We start from the raw sequence: 17,278 nt of genomic DNA on the forward strand, positions 1-17,278 counted from the left end.
AGACCACGCTTTAACCTATTATCAGTTTAAGTAGAATGCTGGACTTTCATGACAACATAAATTTGCTAATACAATGAATTTTAATGAATTTCAATTACCAATTGCACCTATTGATAACTACACGTGGGGAAGCGATTTGGGTCTTATATACATTTATTTTTATATAAACCAATACATTAAAGGATGATTATTTCTCAATTGATACAAAAAATAACGTAATGATATATTATATGCCATTGGTATACTATTTTATCTCATAATTATCAAGAGTCAAGAACGGTATATCCAATATAACCTCAATGCTTGTATATAAACAAGCAAATAAACACCGAACATGATACCCTCGAGAATAGTACATTTTTATTTATAATGAAATATGGCTTTGCAATATTTTGAATACGTGCTGCAAAATAAGATGTGTTATCTGAGATTCTTAAGCACTGTTATAAATGTGTTGAGTTTCCCTAAATGTCATCGTATGGAAGAGGATCCATATGATGCTGCAAAAATCTGTAATCCAATCCCACGCACAGTTGATGCAACAGATACGTTTAAACTAAATGTCATCGTATGATCTCAACATTTTTTATGTAGGGCAAGCATATGATTTATTACATTTCTATTTTGTAATAGTCAACGGATATAGTATTTAATAAAAATGATGATTATTATATAATATTTTATGGTTTATATTGTATTAATTCGCACGTTTTGTTTGTAGATAATCGCCATGACCATGGTTTTGATTCTGATCTTGATGATTTTGCGACCATGTCTCATCTCAGGTAAAATACCTGCATCTTATTGTATGTCGTCCTGCTTATTAAATACGTTATTAACCATTAACCAAAATATTTATATCGCCATGATGCTTGCTAGAAAAAAAACACATTGTATTCATTAATCGCGATAACGGCACTGAGATTCTACGTGCATAGCGTAATTAAGAATTAACTCCTTCAAGTTTATTTAACATGGTAAGAAAGTGTATTATGTGCAATGACAGACGTTGCTTATTTAAGGAAAAAGAGGTTTGCATGCTGAATCGGTATATTCTCTTTAATTTGATCCGTTGACCTTTCCGTGTTGTCTGCTCCAATCTTTTAAAGGCATACAAACGGTCGAATTGGTTCTTGGTCCATTTCCTGGAGAGTTGGGACCTTGTCTTTCTGTCATGTACTCTACCGCTGGCATGTACTCTACGCGGTCATGTACTCTACCGTTGTCATGTACTCTACCGGTGTCATGTACTCTAACGTTGTCATGTCCCGCTGGTTTGTCAATAAGGTCCGTCTGGGTTTTATAGAGCATGACATTATTCATTGAAGTGATGGAGAGTTCAGTAGCGTAGCTTACCACTCAAGTATTTACCGTACAAGCGTGCTGTAGTCAGCTGTTTTGATCTTTGAAATGCATTACCCAAACGTTTCTTGAACAAAGCCTTACGTCTGTTTGGTCTTTGCTGCTACAGTATTTATATGTATTTCTCAATATGGATAGTTGACAATAATTTCACCATTGTGTAATGTGTTTGGATCTTCCGGCGCAAATGATTAAACGTGATTTAAATATGTGAATTGGTGTCTCAGGTATGCTGTTATGTGGATGAAATTTCATTTCACAGTATTGAAGCTCATGAGACAGGTTTTTCCCTTTGCTCTGGTGTTTCAAGGCCCTTCGCACTTCACATGTTTTCTTTGATTGCCCGAATATATATATAAACATACTCTTGTATGTCGGAGGATTCACAGTCATTTGGCTAAATTATCAGTATTTACATATCGTCAAAATAAGTGGATTCAAAATAATACTATTTTCATTTTATTGTTATCGGTCTGTGTCCTAGTTTCCAAAGAAAAACAATAAAAATCGCAAGCATTATTAAAATGTAAGCGCCTTAGTGTTGAAATGAACGAGACAAAATGGAATAAAAATGACTTTCTTTGAGGCTTCATACGCAACTGTATATAGGACTGTCTTTAAAATAAGTATGAGGTCTCATATCATAAAGTGGATCTGCGATAAAAACAGCATGTTGTTAAGAAATAAGTATACATACTTTGTTGTTGATGCAACTATATTTTAACAATTTTAATTTGCTTTTCTTGTCGTAATTCGTCATTACGACAAAACGAAACTCGAGACAATCATCATTGACTAACTGGCGGGTGCCCAATCTACGTTTCTTTACATTTCGCATACGGAGTCAAATTTCCTTTCAAGTTTTGCCGAATGCTAACATAAAAAGGCTATATGTTTAGTTATGTGTCTGTTTTAGAAAATTGAGTGTTCTCCTCTATAAAAATATTTGATTGCGAGTGTATTATGAAGATAATATAAAGTCATCAGAATTTCGTTATCCTAATAAAGAATCCGTGATAAACTTGATATTTATTTATAGCTATTAACACACACCACAGTATTCGTGATACATCGACTACTCGTAACCACTTATCCGATGTGATAAATTATTTACCAAATTAATTCTCATCTCAACGGCCATTTCCGCAAGCGGTTAGTAGCCTTAGAGAAAATACAGGGCTCAGCCATTGGACGTAGTGCAATATTAATGCGCACAGCTGTTTTTAAAATAGGGCGCCGTTTGACACCTGGTTCCTGTCGTTTAAGGTTTAGAATCTAGACTTTAATGATAAAATTAATATGATAAAATTTTATTAAATTAATTTAATTAATAAAAATTAAATTAAAAAATGATCAACTGGTAATAAACTCATTGAATTAATTTAATAAAAATATATCAATTCCACCTATGAACTTGAAAATGCACCGCGTATAGACCTAATTATAACTCCTTTATTGAATGTCATAAATTATTATTTTAATGTCTGTTTTAAACTATTTTTTTCGCCTGAAATTTTGTTCCTGTATATTCAGACACTTAACAGTTAAATTGACATTTTATGCTCAATGAACATACTTTTAACAACAGGCATTTAAATTAGAAATGTATGTACAACACAATTAAGACCAAATACGGTAATGACAAGAAATTAACATAGTAGCATGCTAATTGTAGGAAGACATCCTTACAATCATGATTTTTTGTTTATCGTTCCTATCTGTTCAGTCATCGTTTTAATACAAAAACACTAAACTGTTGTTATAATTTTGATTTAAAATATCAAAAATATCGTACACTAAACTAATAAACACTTAAGTGCTATTTGAAAATAAATATTTGACGACGTACATGTCTTGTGCGACAATATTTGTTTATGTTCTACAACATTTTCCCAAACAAAATGTAATATTCACGTGTTTTAACCAAAACACACAATTCTATTTGATAGAACAATATGAATACAGATAATTAACGCAAGTTTTGAACAAAGATATGTTTAACAATCCAAAATATGAGGGTGGTTTATAAGAATAGATGAAACTATATTCAATAATGATGAACTTAAACTAAAATGTAATGATATATTTTGTGAAATTTGAGCTCTAACACTGACCTTTAGCCAAAGTGTTGAAGGAAGGATTCAATAATATTATTTGTATTTATAGTGCTATTATTATGCTTCACATAATTTGTTTGTCTTCTGACCTATACTTGAGGCATCTTGACGGTTAACAGGCAACTACTGTGTTCGTCCCGCAGTCAGTTCACATGGCCTTGATCCAGACTCACACCACGTATTATGCTTCGACTTAACGACACATGCCTGCTTGTATTAATACTATTTAAAAGAAAGATGTTGCACTGTATTCCTTCATGTGTGTGAAATGCGTTTAGGAAAAACATCTATTATACACACCTGAAATACCGTTACACTTCTTAAGTTTACATTCAAGTGTATGCTGGTTATGGTATGTATCACTTTATTGTATTTCAATGAATTGCAAGTTGCCTTTTTCAACTTATACCAGCTATATGTATGCATTGCTTTTTGTTGGAATTGAAATAAAATAATTAACTTTAGGTGACTTTACTTTTTTTAAATCAGTTTACCTATACACTAATACAAAACGACTTTTGTAAAAAAAACTAAAATATTTAATAAATCTTATTTCATATAAAGACTACACTAATAAACAATATTTATCACAAGCTATACCTTGTTTCCCATGTAATATAACAATTACATATATTTTATATTACAAGGGGGGGGGGGGGAATACAACATTTTTAAGCGTTTTCATTGGCTACAGAATCAATAACTAACCAATCGCATGGCTTTATTTTGGTGAAATGACGTCGTCAACATGAAATGACGTCACGATAGTAAACAACTTTTAGATCTATCAGCATTTGTTTTGTCAATTATCATGTATTTTATTTAGTTTAAAGCATGTAATAAAAAAGGATCTGACACTCGTTATTATATCATACCATATTTTATTAAACTCGCCTGGGAAATTCGTTAGTAAGCTCGTCAAAGGCTCGCTTTCTAACAAAATTCCTGAACACGTCATAAAATATGGTATGATATGACCACTCATGTCAGATCCTATATATACAGAATTAATGTTACCTGCATAAAAACCCGTATTAACCAATTTTCAGGAATGACTATCTGCAGCTCGCTTCATCATCTTCATTATGTTTAACTAATAAGAGAAATTAATGTATTCTACACAAAATATAAACTCACAGAATTTAGGCATTTCAAAAGAATTAAGTTCATACAAATATTACTGGAAGTATCAAGTTGTGTTCTACATTTATTTTATGCCTCTGCTGTTTAAGGTACAACACTGTTGTGGGTTCTATTTAAACAGCAGTCAAGTTTATTTTAATTTAACAGCAATGTTAACAATATATTCACTGTGGTTGTTTTTAAATACATGTACCTTCAAAGACTGCAATGGTCATCCATACTCATAACCATTGCAACACATAAAGAACGGATACGCTCTAAACTACCAGTGCTATATCTATAATAAAATTAAATAAATCATACAAACACGTGACCTTTTTTATTCAAATAGTACCATCTAGTTTAATGTCATCTATTATTATTATTATTATTATTATTATTATTATTATTATTATTATTATTATTATATTATTATTATTATTATTATTATTATTATTATTATTATTATTATTATTATTATTATTACTATTATTATTATTATTATTATTATTATTATTATTATTATTATTATTATTATTATTATAAACAGTGCTATATCTGAAATTCCAAAAAAATATTTAACACATTGACTTAACAAATTATGCTTTAGACTGCAAATCGAAGAATGTTAAGCTTAAGCTTGTCAACATCGTTGCTTTAAACCTATTTATGTCAATTTCAGTGTCAATTACTTTTAACTTTTGTCATTAACCCATTCAAGAAATAGTCTATTATTTGTTAAGAATGAAGGCCTCTTGCCTTAACTGTTCAGTGCCTGCAGCAAAACATATTTAAGTATCAGATTACAACAATGTCATATCAAACAAACACATTTTTGCTCAAGACGTGTTCCGGTGACATTACACAATATGTTCACAGCAAGAGTATGGTCCTTCAAGTCCAATCATGCATTTTATTCGATATTGTAGATAAAAGTTCAAATAATAAATCAAACACAGTATGAATATATCCGAAAATTTGTCATATGTTTTTAGTGTTTGAGAAAATAATGCACGAAATATTTCCCGCTTGTAATCAGGTTACAGTTACTGCTAGGATCCTGGTTTATATGTCGACGTAAGTAAGAGTCGACGTGGTTTATCTCGGCTTTTTAAGATTAAAGCCGATTAGTTACGGTTGTATGAAATTCTCAGAAGAATAGGTGATGATTTTAAGTTTCGCTTGATGTGATTTTAACAATATCGGCCGAATATTCGAATCCAAAATTCATATTCGAATATTCGAAAAAAAAATGTTTTTTTTATGTTTGTTCAGTGCAGACTTTTTTTGTGCATCCATCTTTGTTTGCACAACAGCTGCCATCAATTAACGAGATGATAATTGGCATACTGGAGGGTATCATGAGAGGGGTTGTGTATTTATTGATTTTATCTGGCAGTTTGCACGGGTGTTAATACACCGCGTTTAATCTATAGTCGAGGAAAATTGACGTGTTATTCACAGTTAGGCGTCTAGCAATTAAGGCAGCCCTACTATCGTTACCTTCAAATGACCAATCAATTTTAATGTTATATACATACATCTACTCAGAATGTAGTTGCTCAAATATTAACCAATTTCATTTGTTTTGTAATAATAATAAATAATTATACGGTCGAGAGCGTTCATTCAAACTCGCCATATTTTCAAGATACGTCTACAATTTATATTCTAACAACTATTCAGTTAAAGAAATTCATAATGCCTCCCTCTCGTGTTTGGAATTATTTTACGCGTTTTATAGCGATAAACTGTTTTTGTGTGTGCACACTGCATGTACATTATAATTACGAAACTTTTTTATATACGCATGTTGTCTGAATGTTGTACCACTATGCACTAAGGTTTTTGTTTGTATTTATTTTAAAGTACGAATGAGGAATTTAATTGATATATTAGCAAAGTTCTATCAAAGTTTTGACATCGCCGTTGTTCTCGAATCCGTTTAAAAAAATGCGAAAAAAAGAACAAATATTATCTAAGGGACGTAACCCAAAATGATATTGAAATAAATCAGAATAACGGTAATATGTTTACCGGCAACATGTGAAATAAATGAATGTTATGAAAATAAAATTTATTAAGCGAATATAAAGAGAAACATACTCAAGTATCGATCTCAAAAAATGATAACTTCATCTCCTTTTACAAAGATGCATATACAAAACGATTAAAAGTGGTATGTGCGGCAATGAGGAACAGTACTTTACTCCGGACGGGCGTAAGTTCGAACATTTTCATCTTATGTCTAAAATCGAATATTCGAATATATTCGAATTATGGCAAAACGAATATTCGAATATCATTTTAGTATTCGAATCCCATCCCTAATATATATATATATAACAAAAAAGAGATCAAAGCTCGAACCCACATTGCCACTCGCTATGCATTTTCCCGCTGCATCAACACAATGTGGGATAAGTGTAATGGCGCTGTTTATTTGTAGCTCTAAGACGCAAATATTTTATTGATTCCTGGTTTTCTTCATTTTCTTTTCGGACAATGTCCAATGATGAACAAAAATTAATGAGGGCCAGGTTAAATACATCGTATAATCCACATGTATGTTAGTAAACAACTATTGATTTTTGTATTATAAAATCAAATTATGATACTTTAAACTGAATGACCTTTTGTTCTCCATTTAAAGAGCGTGGGACATTAAAACGTTCTTAAGATTCATACGAATTTGTAAGTTTTCAAACACTTTTATAAAACTTAAACAAAGAAAAGAAATGTCGTTCGTATTGTAGATTTCTTCAGAAATTCGTACGGAATGTTTATGAAACGTGCATAATCTATCTTATTGTTGCAGCTTTGAATCATGCCGTTTGGCTTGAGGACATTACCCAGAACGCCAGGACACGCAATCTTGACCTGGGATTGTCGGAAACTCTTCAGTTCAAGCTGAAGCGCAGCGGACACCAGGATCTGACCTTGAATCTCGTGGAGAACAAGCGACTGAATCAGAACGCTCCGGTGTACGAGGTCCACACAGAGAATGGTCAAAATAAACTGGTCAAGAAAGAAACAGCGCCCATCGTTGTAAGTTTGGACAATGGGCTAATAGAGCTCAAATGTTATTGTTGAATTAAAGAGAAGTTTGATTCATGTGATGTTAGGCATACGCCTTTTTTATCCATTTGTATATGTTGTGTTATTTTATTCAAAAGGCTGCTGTTGTTCATTTGTGTTCCATCTTGGTTTTAGGATGTGAAGTTCTATCACGACAAGGTAAATGGTGGTTCGTTCATGGTTGAATGCTCCAAGAGATCAAAGGGCGCGTGCCGACGAACACTGGTAAGGAACTGTTCTGTGCCTCAGTGATGGTGTTTACAAAGTCATGAGGACAATCTTAACATACGTTGTATTTACATAATGTGACAGAACAAACCACCAAATAGACATTTATTTAAAGAATGTTTAGATTTTTTTTATTCGTCTTTACTTTTCTTTAACGAACTTTCAGAATACGAACCCTGTTCAAACAAATGAATGGTACCACGAAGTCAATATACGTTAATACATCTACGCTGATCAATTTAACTGTTACCAACATTTTGAGAAATCCGATAATGTTTTAAGCATAAATGTATTATCAACGGTTAATGATTCTGGATGCGCTTGACTGCAAACACCAACACATTGCCTAAAGGTTTTTGTCAAAAGAAAACTAAAAATAATAGACTATTATTGTCGAGCCTTACATAAAATGGTATAAAAACTTGAATATACGTGTTTGTAAGTGTTTAGAGAAATAAAAAAAGGTCAATTAAATACTGTCGCATAAAGGTTGATAGTGGCATTAAGCCTAAATATGAACCAGGTAAATAATATTGCACCTGCTCCATACAATACGAACATGCTTTAAAAAAACAAACAGAAAAACAACAACATTCTCTATTCACCCATGAATGAGGCAAAGACGAATATGGATTTTGAAATGAACTTTTCTCCTCGACAAACAATGCATACACATACAAATTAGAACATTCTCAATATAGCCCCAACCAGACTGACATTGAATAAATGCGTTTTCTGTATTTATGTATAGACCGGTAGCTTGGAAATTGACGATGAAGCCTTTGAAATAAACCCGACGCCGGAAATATTTGTGTCTAGGTCACTGGCCGTGAACAAGCTTAATCCGCACATGCTTTCCAGGGTGGAGATCCCCAGCGGTACTGCTAGACGGGATTACATGACCGAAGGTAACCAAGTAAAGCATAGTTAAACCATCCACGTTATATGTTACTTTAAATAACCTTCACTTTAGACATTATGGTGATATGAGGAGGTGAAATATATTGGATAACATCGCACTAAAATTCGTAACTGATTCCCCTGTAACGATAACACTGCAAACATTGAATGGCAACTGTTACGTTTTTGTGACGGTTATTCTATTAAGCATCGGGTGAATATGTAGTCAGTCTTGCATCAGAAACCGATTGTTATATCTTTAACAAAGACGACGTTTGTTCGTTACATATATAATTTCTCTTAATACTAAAACTGTGAACTGAATATTGCGACATTGACACAAGCAGATCGGTTTCCATAACATATTAATTATGGTTCATATATAAACCTTAAACAGAAAAAGCCGTTGAGTTGTGCCGTGTGTGTCAAGTCTACTAACTTCAATTGAAATCGTGGCGATTCAATTAACTAAATTGATTACCTTAATGGACGAGTTTGTAAGTTATAAAAACATGTTCTGAGTGTACTAAAATCATAAGAACTAAATCCCTATTGAATGATTTAACAATCATTAACGTATCAACTTATAGAAATCATTGAATCAGAGATTCAACAATCCCTTTTATTATTAATTGTGTCAACCAACCTCTCTCTTGATCTCTTTGAGTGTTGGTACCGGTTTTGCACCTCACGAACGTCTCAACCAAAGCGTATGAGTGCATTTTGTTGTCAACCGCTCTTTGGTATTAACACCATGCTATGTGTTATATCATCATCATCATCATCAACAACAACAACACCATACTATTATTATCATGTGATCACTGTTATCATCGATAGCACGCACCTGTTTGCTATATATACGCATACAAAGTACTGATAACGTCTACAGAGGAAGACGCCCCAGTGCCACCTACCGACCAAGCTGAAACGCCTTTCCTGCGCGAAGCCCTCCCGGAAAAGGACAATAATGAGGAAAATAGGAATGTTGGTACCGATATGCACCTTAACCCTCCCAAGCCTGAACCTGGTCGTGATTACTCTGTGGACATGAGTGACCTTAATGAAAAAGGTAAGAAGTAACTATATCAACAAACCGACCTAAGCGTATATCCGAGCTCGTTCCAAGTGAGTGTTTTTCACAGGCATGCGTGTGTTTATTTCAAGGTTTATGAGGTCCTTCTGCGCCTGAGGCTTCATTGTGTGGACCCAGAGTCTGCCCCAGAGCTCCAACCTTATTAACTTACTAGACTCACGAAAGTTTGGAAGAATTTTGAAATATAGCTGCAATTTCCATATATTTAGTTGTAACTGAAAGATTTTTAATTTTGGTGCGGTCTTGTGTTGTTAGGGGAAGCCGGAGTATCCACAGGAAACGCCACCTGTCTGGTATGGTGACCACCAATCAAACGTTCATGCTTCACTGAACGGGGATTGAACCCGGAACGTAAAGGTGATAAGCGCGTCTACCAACCACTGGGTTAACCGTGCAGTTATACCTAGCCCGGGAATTTTGCGATGCATTGCGCTGCACCGCAGTTTTGGAGCGCCGCATTGCGTTTTTCAAAATCAAAAACCGCCACGCGCCCTTAACGATAAAGAACTTAATTGCCTCTTTACCACAATTGTTTGTCTAGATGTTTGCTTAGACAGCGACTTTATTTTTCTGTGACTTTGCTGGAATTACTCCATATGCGGACACGTCTATTGAATAGAGTAGATTTAATTCTTTACATTGCTGGATCTATATAGCAGGTGTCTATTTTCATTCTTTGCCCTTTCCCCTTGCAATGCGTCAATAACCAGCGTATGGGTTCAACATCCTTAACGATATTTCTACGGGAAAAAACAGATGCGCATGTTTAAAAGACGGATATTCATCAAGAGTGCTAACGGAGCGTCGCGCGTTGTCGTGGATAGACATCAGACTTAACTACTGGTTCACGAATGTTGTCGGACACGTATAATTTTACTTTGCTATGTACATATGTCGCACGTCATTATTCCAAGATGGCGGTCAGTGGAAAAAAGAGATCACGATTTTTGCATGTTCTGCTTTATTATGTTTTCGCCTATTGAAAGGTAAACATATTAAATATATTAATTATTATCCCTCACCTTTGCCTGTTGTTCCAGCCAACTTCCCCCATGCATCTCTGTCCCGTGCGCGTCTCTCCAGCTGTCACAAGCTCTTGAACATCTGTTTGGCATCTGAATCCATGTCTCGGCTTTAGTTGTTTCTAGGCCACCCGTGTGTTCCTCTTCCCTCAGGGGTTCAAGGTGGTGAGCGATTGCCTTGTCGTATTGGATACAGGCTTGCGGAGGGTGTGCCCTATGCATCGCCTACGTCTCCGGTCCTCTTCAACGAGCTGCTGCTTTTTTCTTCTAAATTATTCTTCGTTAGTGTTTTTGTCTGGCCTGCGGAGCGTGAGGATTTTCCTGAGGTAGATGTTAATGAAGAGCTGCGCTTTCCTCATTTCGGTGACGATGGTTCTGCATGTCTATGTTCCATATAGTAGTATTGACATCACGGTGCTATTGAGGAGCCTGATCTTGGTGGTGATGCTTATCTCGCTTGACCCCCACATGTTATGCAGTTGGCTGCTCGTGCTTAACTCATAGTGGCAAGTTCAACTCCAGGAATTGTTCTAAATATATACGCAGGATTATCCCTCAGTAGTTGGATCCGGAACTGAGTTAGCCATTCTTGGGATGCTTGATGAGGTAGTTGTCATTCCACTCTGCTGGTTTTTCTTCGTCTTGCCATATCTTGCTAAAGAGCAACTCCTCATCCGTCTCGACGTCACTCTTTAGCGCATCTGTTGGTTTGCAGTCAGGTCCTGCAAACTTGCCGCTCTTCGACTGCTAGATGGAGCTGAGGATCTTTTCCTTCGTGGATTCGCAGCACTTGATCGGCAAATCTCTTAAAGCTGGCGGTATCTACGGTGGGTTCGGAGGAGCTGGCCTGTTGAGTATCTCCTGAAAGTGCTCAAACGACCTCTTCTGCCCTTCGTCATATGCTACCACTCCTCTGTATTCTCTTGCTGGCCTCTCTGGCTTGGCAAACCTAACTGCTATTCTCTTTTTAATGGGGTACAGGTCATTGGTTCTGTTTTGGTTGGTTTTCTCTTCTGCCCATGTTGCTAGAGTCCGGAAGTAGTTCTGCTGGTCTGCTCTTATAATTCGCTTGACGTTCCTATTTGCTTGTGGTGACTCTTGGTGTGCTTTTAATATTATAGCTATCGTTCTGCTGTTGTTGTTAATTCCTTTCATTTCTTTTATTTCTCAACTGTCTGTAGCGTCTCTGCTGATATCCACTCCTATATAAAAATATTCATAAAATTGTGTTCAGTTAAAACATAATTTTAACAAACACCACACTTAAGTGTGCATGCTAATTTTTGTATTCCACCCCCCCCCCAAACTGCCGCTTACGCATTTAACTTTTTTCCCCACAAATTCTAGGATTTTTTGTTCATGCTTCTTTCTGTCCTTTTTTATATAAACTGCGCGTTAAAATGCCCTTTTTTAATTTACTTCGCCATGCCCCTACGTTCTCTCGGCAAAACATATGCATATTTAAGATAGTTCCAGGTGTGTTTTATATAGATTTAAATTCATATCTGCAATAGTTTGAAGTGTATATTCAAATGTGTATATACAAGTTAATTTAAAGTGTACGTCCGAGATAGTTCCAGTACCATATCCAAGACTTATTTATATTTATATGTTATAGTGCAAAGAGTATATCTGATTAAGTTCCAAATGTATATCCGGGATAGTTTTATGTGAAATACCGAGAAAGTTTCAACTGTATGGCGAAGATAGTTCAAAGTGTTAAAAAAATTACAAGCAATGTTCTATATGCATGCAGTTTCGTGTGCATATCCGGTATAGTTTTAATTGAATACCCGATAGAGCTCTTAGTGCAAAAACTGCAAATCTAAGACCTTATCTGCAGTAGTTATCAATGAAAATCAGCGACAGTCTCAGATGCGCACCAGTGATCGTATCACAAACACAATTGTCGAATTAGAATATCAGTGATAAATAAATGAAACTTTTCAAATACATCAGCAATATTGTGGATATTGTCGAATTCCTTTAATGAAAAATTGCATATTAGCGATATGTTTGAAACTCATAATGAATTTTAGTGACAGTTTTAAATGATTCACTAGTTGTTTATGTATATGGCGTTGATGGTTTCAGAGTTAGAAAACAAGCTTGCCAAAGAACTACAACGACTTCTCAAGAAAATCGAGCTGGATGCCCTTACAGAGGTGATGAAAAACGGGTTCACGTTGATTAATAATAAAACAATCGCGTTTTTATAAAATTGGCCTTATTGATTTTACCATGTAGTTTTGTTACTGTGAAACCATTTATTTTCGTCAGCACGAAATTTCTGCATTTTTAAAAAAACGACTGTTTCATCAGCACTTAAATTTGTCAATTTTTGATTTTGAAAAAAGGAAATATATAAAAAATGCGTCAGTCAAAAGCCGTCCTGTTTGAAAAACATGCTACAAATCATGATGGAGGGGGAGGACCCCTGAGAGTCACTTGCAGGAGGTGGGTCATGTTTATCACATGTCAATTATCTAGACTTTTGTTATCAGGTGATAGTAACTGATCCTTATAACCGTATGCCATAAACAAGTTCAATGTTTTGATAAGCGGATTAGTGGGACTGAAGAACCTTCAGTGTGTTTGAAACAACGAAGCCAATTGCCAAAAAGTTTTATTCAATTACAATTATGGCCAAACTGGATTCTAAAACAACTTATCGCAAATGTGAACCAACATAAAAGACGTTTCACGTGTAATACCCGTCACCTAACCTTAAATGTCAAAATTGCACTTAGAGATCAAAGGTCAAATTTGGCCATTAAAAGCTTTTTCGGACTGTAACCGTTTCCTTCATCGTGCACTTTTTAAAATAATATTCCTCAAATGACCACCATCAGGTTAGGCGTGTATCACCCGTCTCCCTACTTAAATGGTCAAAGTCACACTAAGAGGTCAAACTACAATTGGTTCATGAAACAGCTTATTTTTGACATCAGTGGAATTTTAAAAACAAAAGTTGAATGTTGAGGCATCCGTGCCATATTTACACATGTCTCGTGTCAATTCGTTTTTAATTTGCTATCATCATATGCTTTAACGCTTCATTAGCTGTCCATACTAACTTAATGTACCCCAACTAACTGTATTCTCAAAAGTATATTTGTAGTTTTGCAACCATTTCAAGGATTATTTAATTCAAGGTATTATATGTGTTTCCATAACAGAAACTTCACCTAAATCGCCAAAAGAGACAATCAACCAATACGTATGCCGTAGAAATCCTTGTCGGAGTCGACCCTGCAGTCTGGAAAAAGTATGGAGTAGAGGGTCGTTGCTCGTAAATTGTAAAGTGCTTTATCTAAAAATGCTCTTGACTAATTAACATTGCATTTTGTTCGAATTGAAAGCGGCTGAGATGGTTTTAAATATTTAAACGAAGTAATATTGCAAAAGAATTAATCTTATTTGAAGGCAATTAATGCAAGTAATGGCTGACTGTCTTTATGCCATGAAAGTTTTTTTTTTCTTACATCTAATTCAAGAAGCTATTTCAACGACTGAAAAATATATTTCATTTTTACATGTATTCATTTCTCATCCAAATATGCGCAAGGATCAAGCATTTTTCCTGAACAACTATGCCATTACTTAGACACCCTAGCATGTACATTTAACAAGTATTCGACGTACCTGTTTAACCGGTTTCTGACTACGTTTGCAGGTACTACGCCAAAGCTGTTGCCACAGACCCTATAACTAAGGATCATGAAACAGAGTTGCTAATCCGGAGGCGCTTCTCCCACATCATTAACGGGGTACGCTAGATAGAGCGTGCGTGCGTGTGTGTGTTTGTGTAGATTTGTTCCACTTATATAACCCGCAATCCCGGAGATTAGTAAGTAATGTAAGTGGGTGGTCGGGGTTGCAAGGTGAAGGAGACACTCCATTCCAGCATCGATCGATTTCTCTTGTCTTTAAGGACACGTTGTGCGAAGCACCTAGCACACTGCATCTGGGTTTAACGTCTCATACGAACGATGATTAATCGGTTATGTGTAAAGGGTAATCAAACAAATCGGTAAGCTATCTGTGTCTGCTATAGAACCCTCCATATACATACGTATTATATACACATTTGGTTTCGCCCTTCCCCTTTTGTAACCAACATACTTTTATTTTTTGAATACATTTTTCGAAATGATCAAGCTGCTTTCCTATCACCATCCAAAGGCTATTAGTTATGACCTTAATTTATAACATACTCGGCGAAATGTAATCTTATTGTGTATTATTAAATCCGTTTGCACCTCGTCTTAATAAACATATGAGGCTGAAAAAATAACATTTGTTTTTAATTTTTTTTTTTAATGTGATTTATGCATAAAACCATTTTTGCTAACATATTGACTAACAGCTTCAGTTTTCTGATTATACGACCATATGAACGAAAATACGTGTATAATGTCAATTATCGCAACATTCCGTTTCAAATAGTGTTAACGTTGATGCAATGTTAGGAATGATTTTGACCTATTTATGCACATGCAAAGGGCAAACATGATCATAGAGGATAAATACTTACTTGTAGTCGTTTACAGTTAAAGCTAAAATATTGTGTAGTGACATAAAGAAGAAACTGTGATTTTGAAATTAAATATTTTAATGTACTCTGTTAACCCCCATCTAAAGTTTGTCAAGACATACTGATAGATAACAAACGCCAACCTGCTTTCTTTTATGCTCATGCAACCGTTCTGTTACTGTACACGTGAGGCTGCAATTTGGCGTAAAATACGCCAAATTACAGGATGCCACTTTATGTCGTAATTTTGAGAATAACACGTCATAGATTTTTTGAACTTTTACATACGGCCAGGTAGTGCTGCGTGAACTCAACAACAATCAACAATAATCTCCTGTCATTTCAGATAAGCCTTCGCTATGAAAGCATCGAAGATTCTGAGTTGAATATTTACGTGACCATGTCTAAAATCCTCATTTACAAGGTATGGTTCAAAAATTGAAGGTTTTAAAAAACAAAATGTGGTAAACAATTTGTAGACGTACTCATAATTAGCATTTGAGTTCAATTTAATAATAGTGCAACATCCCTGGTATCAGCAATATAGACAGTATATACCCGATAGGATCCAAAGCCCGGTAAAGATGGAAGTGTTGGGACTTCACAGCGCGTTCTCATTGATCGATTTCGATTGATGAAGAAGACGCACCGATAAATTAACATTGTTCTTAGTCATGGCTGTTGTTTTGCTTGTTTTTTTTTATTATGTATACATTCTTGTTTTATTTATTTATTTATTTATTTTTATTTTTTGGGGGAGGGGGGACTTTAATTCTTTTCAAATCTGTGATCAAGTGTAACGAAACGGATTTTTTTTTGCAGACAATTGCTGCCAACAATCCTTTGCCGAATGCTGAAACGGTTGAGATGGGGGCTAATGGAAAGGAGGTTGCAAATAGTAGCTTCTATGTCAGAAAATTGGTCGACTGGCTTGCTGATCTCCCTAACGCACACGATTATGATCACGCTATGGTGTTTACCGCGTAAGTTGTGACTTCACATAGCCAGTTTAATGTTCTAAATCGAACAAACTATTGGCAACCAAGCAAATCTGACATGCTCATAGTTCTGTTTAATAAGAATATATCGATGAACATCATACGAGATAAATCAGCAGTCAGATGTGTCTGAGTGTTCGTTGAATGCCCTAATGTTGTTGTTTTTTAAGTTGAAACTCTGTTATCGATGAATTCGTTTTATTAATCTGGGGAACACGAATCTTACGCCAAACTAGTCATCAGTTTAATAAAGTCGCCAAGCAAGTATATAATGTTTGTCGGCTCAACTTGTTTGTCGTTAATTTTTGACGATTTCAAATTTAATAAAAGTATGCTCTGACATTCGGAAATCTTCCAAATCTCCCTTAAATATTCTTTCCTAATGTAACTTAACCTAACTTAATGTAAATTTATCTAATAAAATCGAATGTAGCAAACATGATTGCAAGCTTTTAAGTTATGTGTATGCTTTTTAGCATTACTGATAGAAAATGTAACCTGAACAATCGCAAAAAAAGCGTACGGTGGTAAGAAAAAAATTGTCGGCCGGGAGGCAAGCAACGTTTTTTACGCCTTAGTAACATATGCGTACAATCAAATAATGAACAAATTTACGTCTGTTTTTGTTTCCAATTTTGTTATGTATACGTACGTTAGAAAGACAACATCGTGGCATCCAAATATTCATTGATTATCGTGCAATATGTGAAACTAGGTACGACCTACCCGGATTTTTGGGAAAGTCCTTTAGTAAAAACATTTGTAAGAAGTGGCGTGTGTCCATTGTCGAGGACGAAGACTACTTCGTCACAACAACT

At 35.0% G+C, this 17,278-nt stretch overlaps 1 protein-coding gene across 1 annotated transcript in view; it reads left to right on the forward strand.

Annotated features, from left to right (window-relative positions):
• LOC127857346 (A disintegrin and metalloproteinase with thrombospondin motifs adt-2-like) overlaps positions 1–17,278 on the forward strand; it is a 41,127-nt gene that overhangs the window by 18,348 nt on the left and 5,501 nt on the right. Inside the window, exons 3-10 of the mRNA XM_052393746.1 lie at positions 722–785; positions 7,420–7,649; positions 7,815–7,904; positions 8,659–8,815; positions 9,700–9,879; positions 13,020–13,090; positions 15,809–15,886; positions 16,285–16,445. Of these exons, the coding sequence (XP_052249706.1) occupies positions 722–785; positions 7,420–7,649; positions 7,815–7,904; positions 8,659–8,815; positions 9,700–9,879; positions 13,020–13,090; positions 15,809–15,886; positions 16,285–16,445 (1,031 nt within the window). The remainder of the gene's footprint in view (positions 1–721; positions 786–7,419; positions 7,650–7,814; positions 7,905–8,658; positions 8,816–9,699; positions 9,880–13,019; positions 13,091–15,808; positions 15,887–16,284; positions 16,446–17,278) is intronic.

Source organism: Dreissena polymorpha, chromosome 14 (genome assembly GCF_020536995.1).
Source record: "Dreissena polymorpha isolate Duluth1 chromosome 14, UMN_Dpol_1.0, whole genome shotgun sequence".
In the NCBI taxonomy this organism is placed as follows: domain Eukaryota; kingdom Metazoa; phylum Mollusca; class Bivalvia; order Myida; family Dreissenidae; genus Dreissena; species Dreissena polymorpha.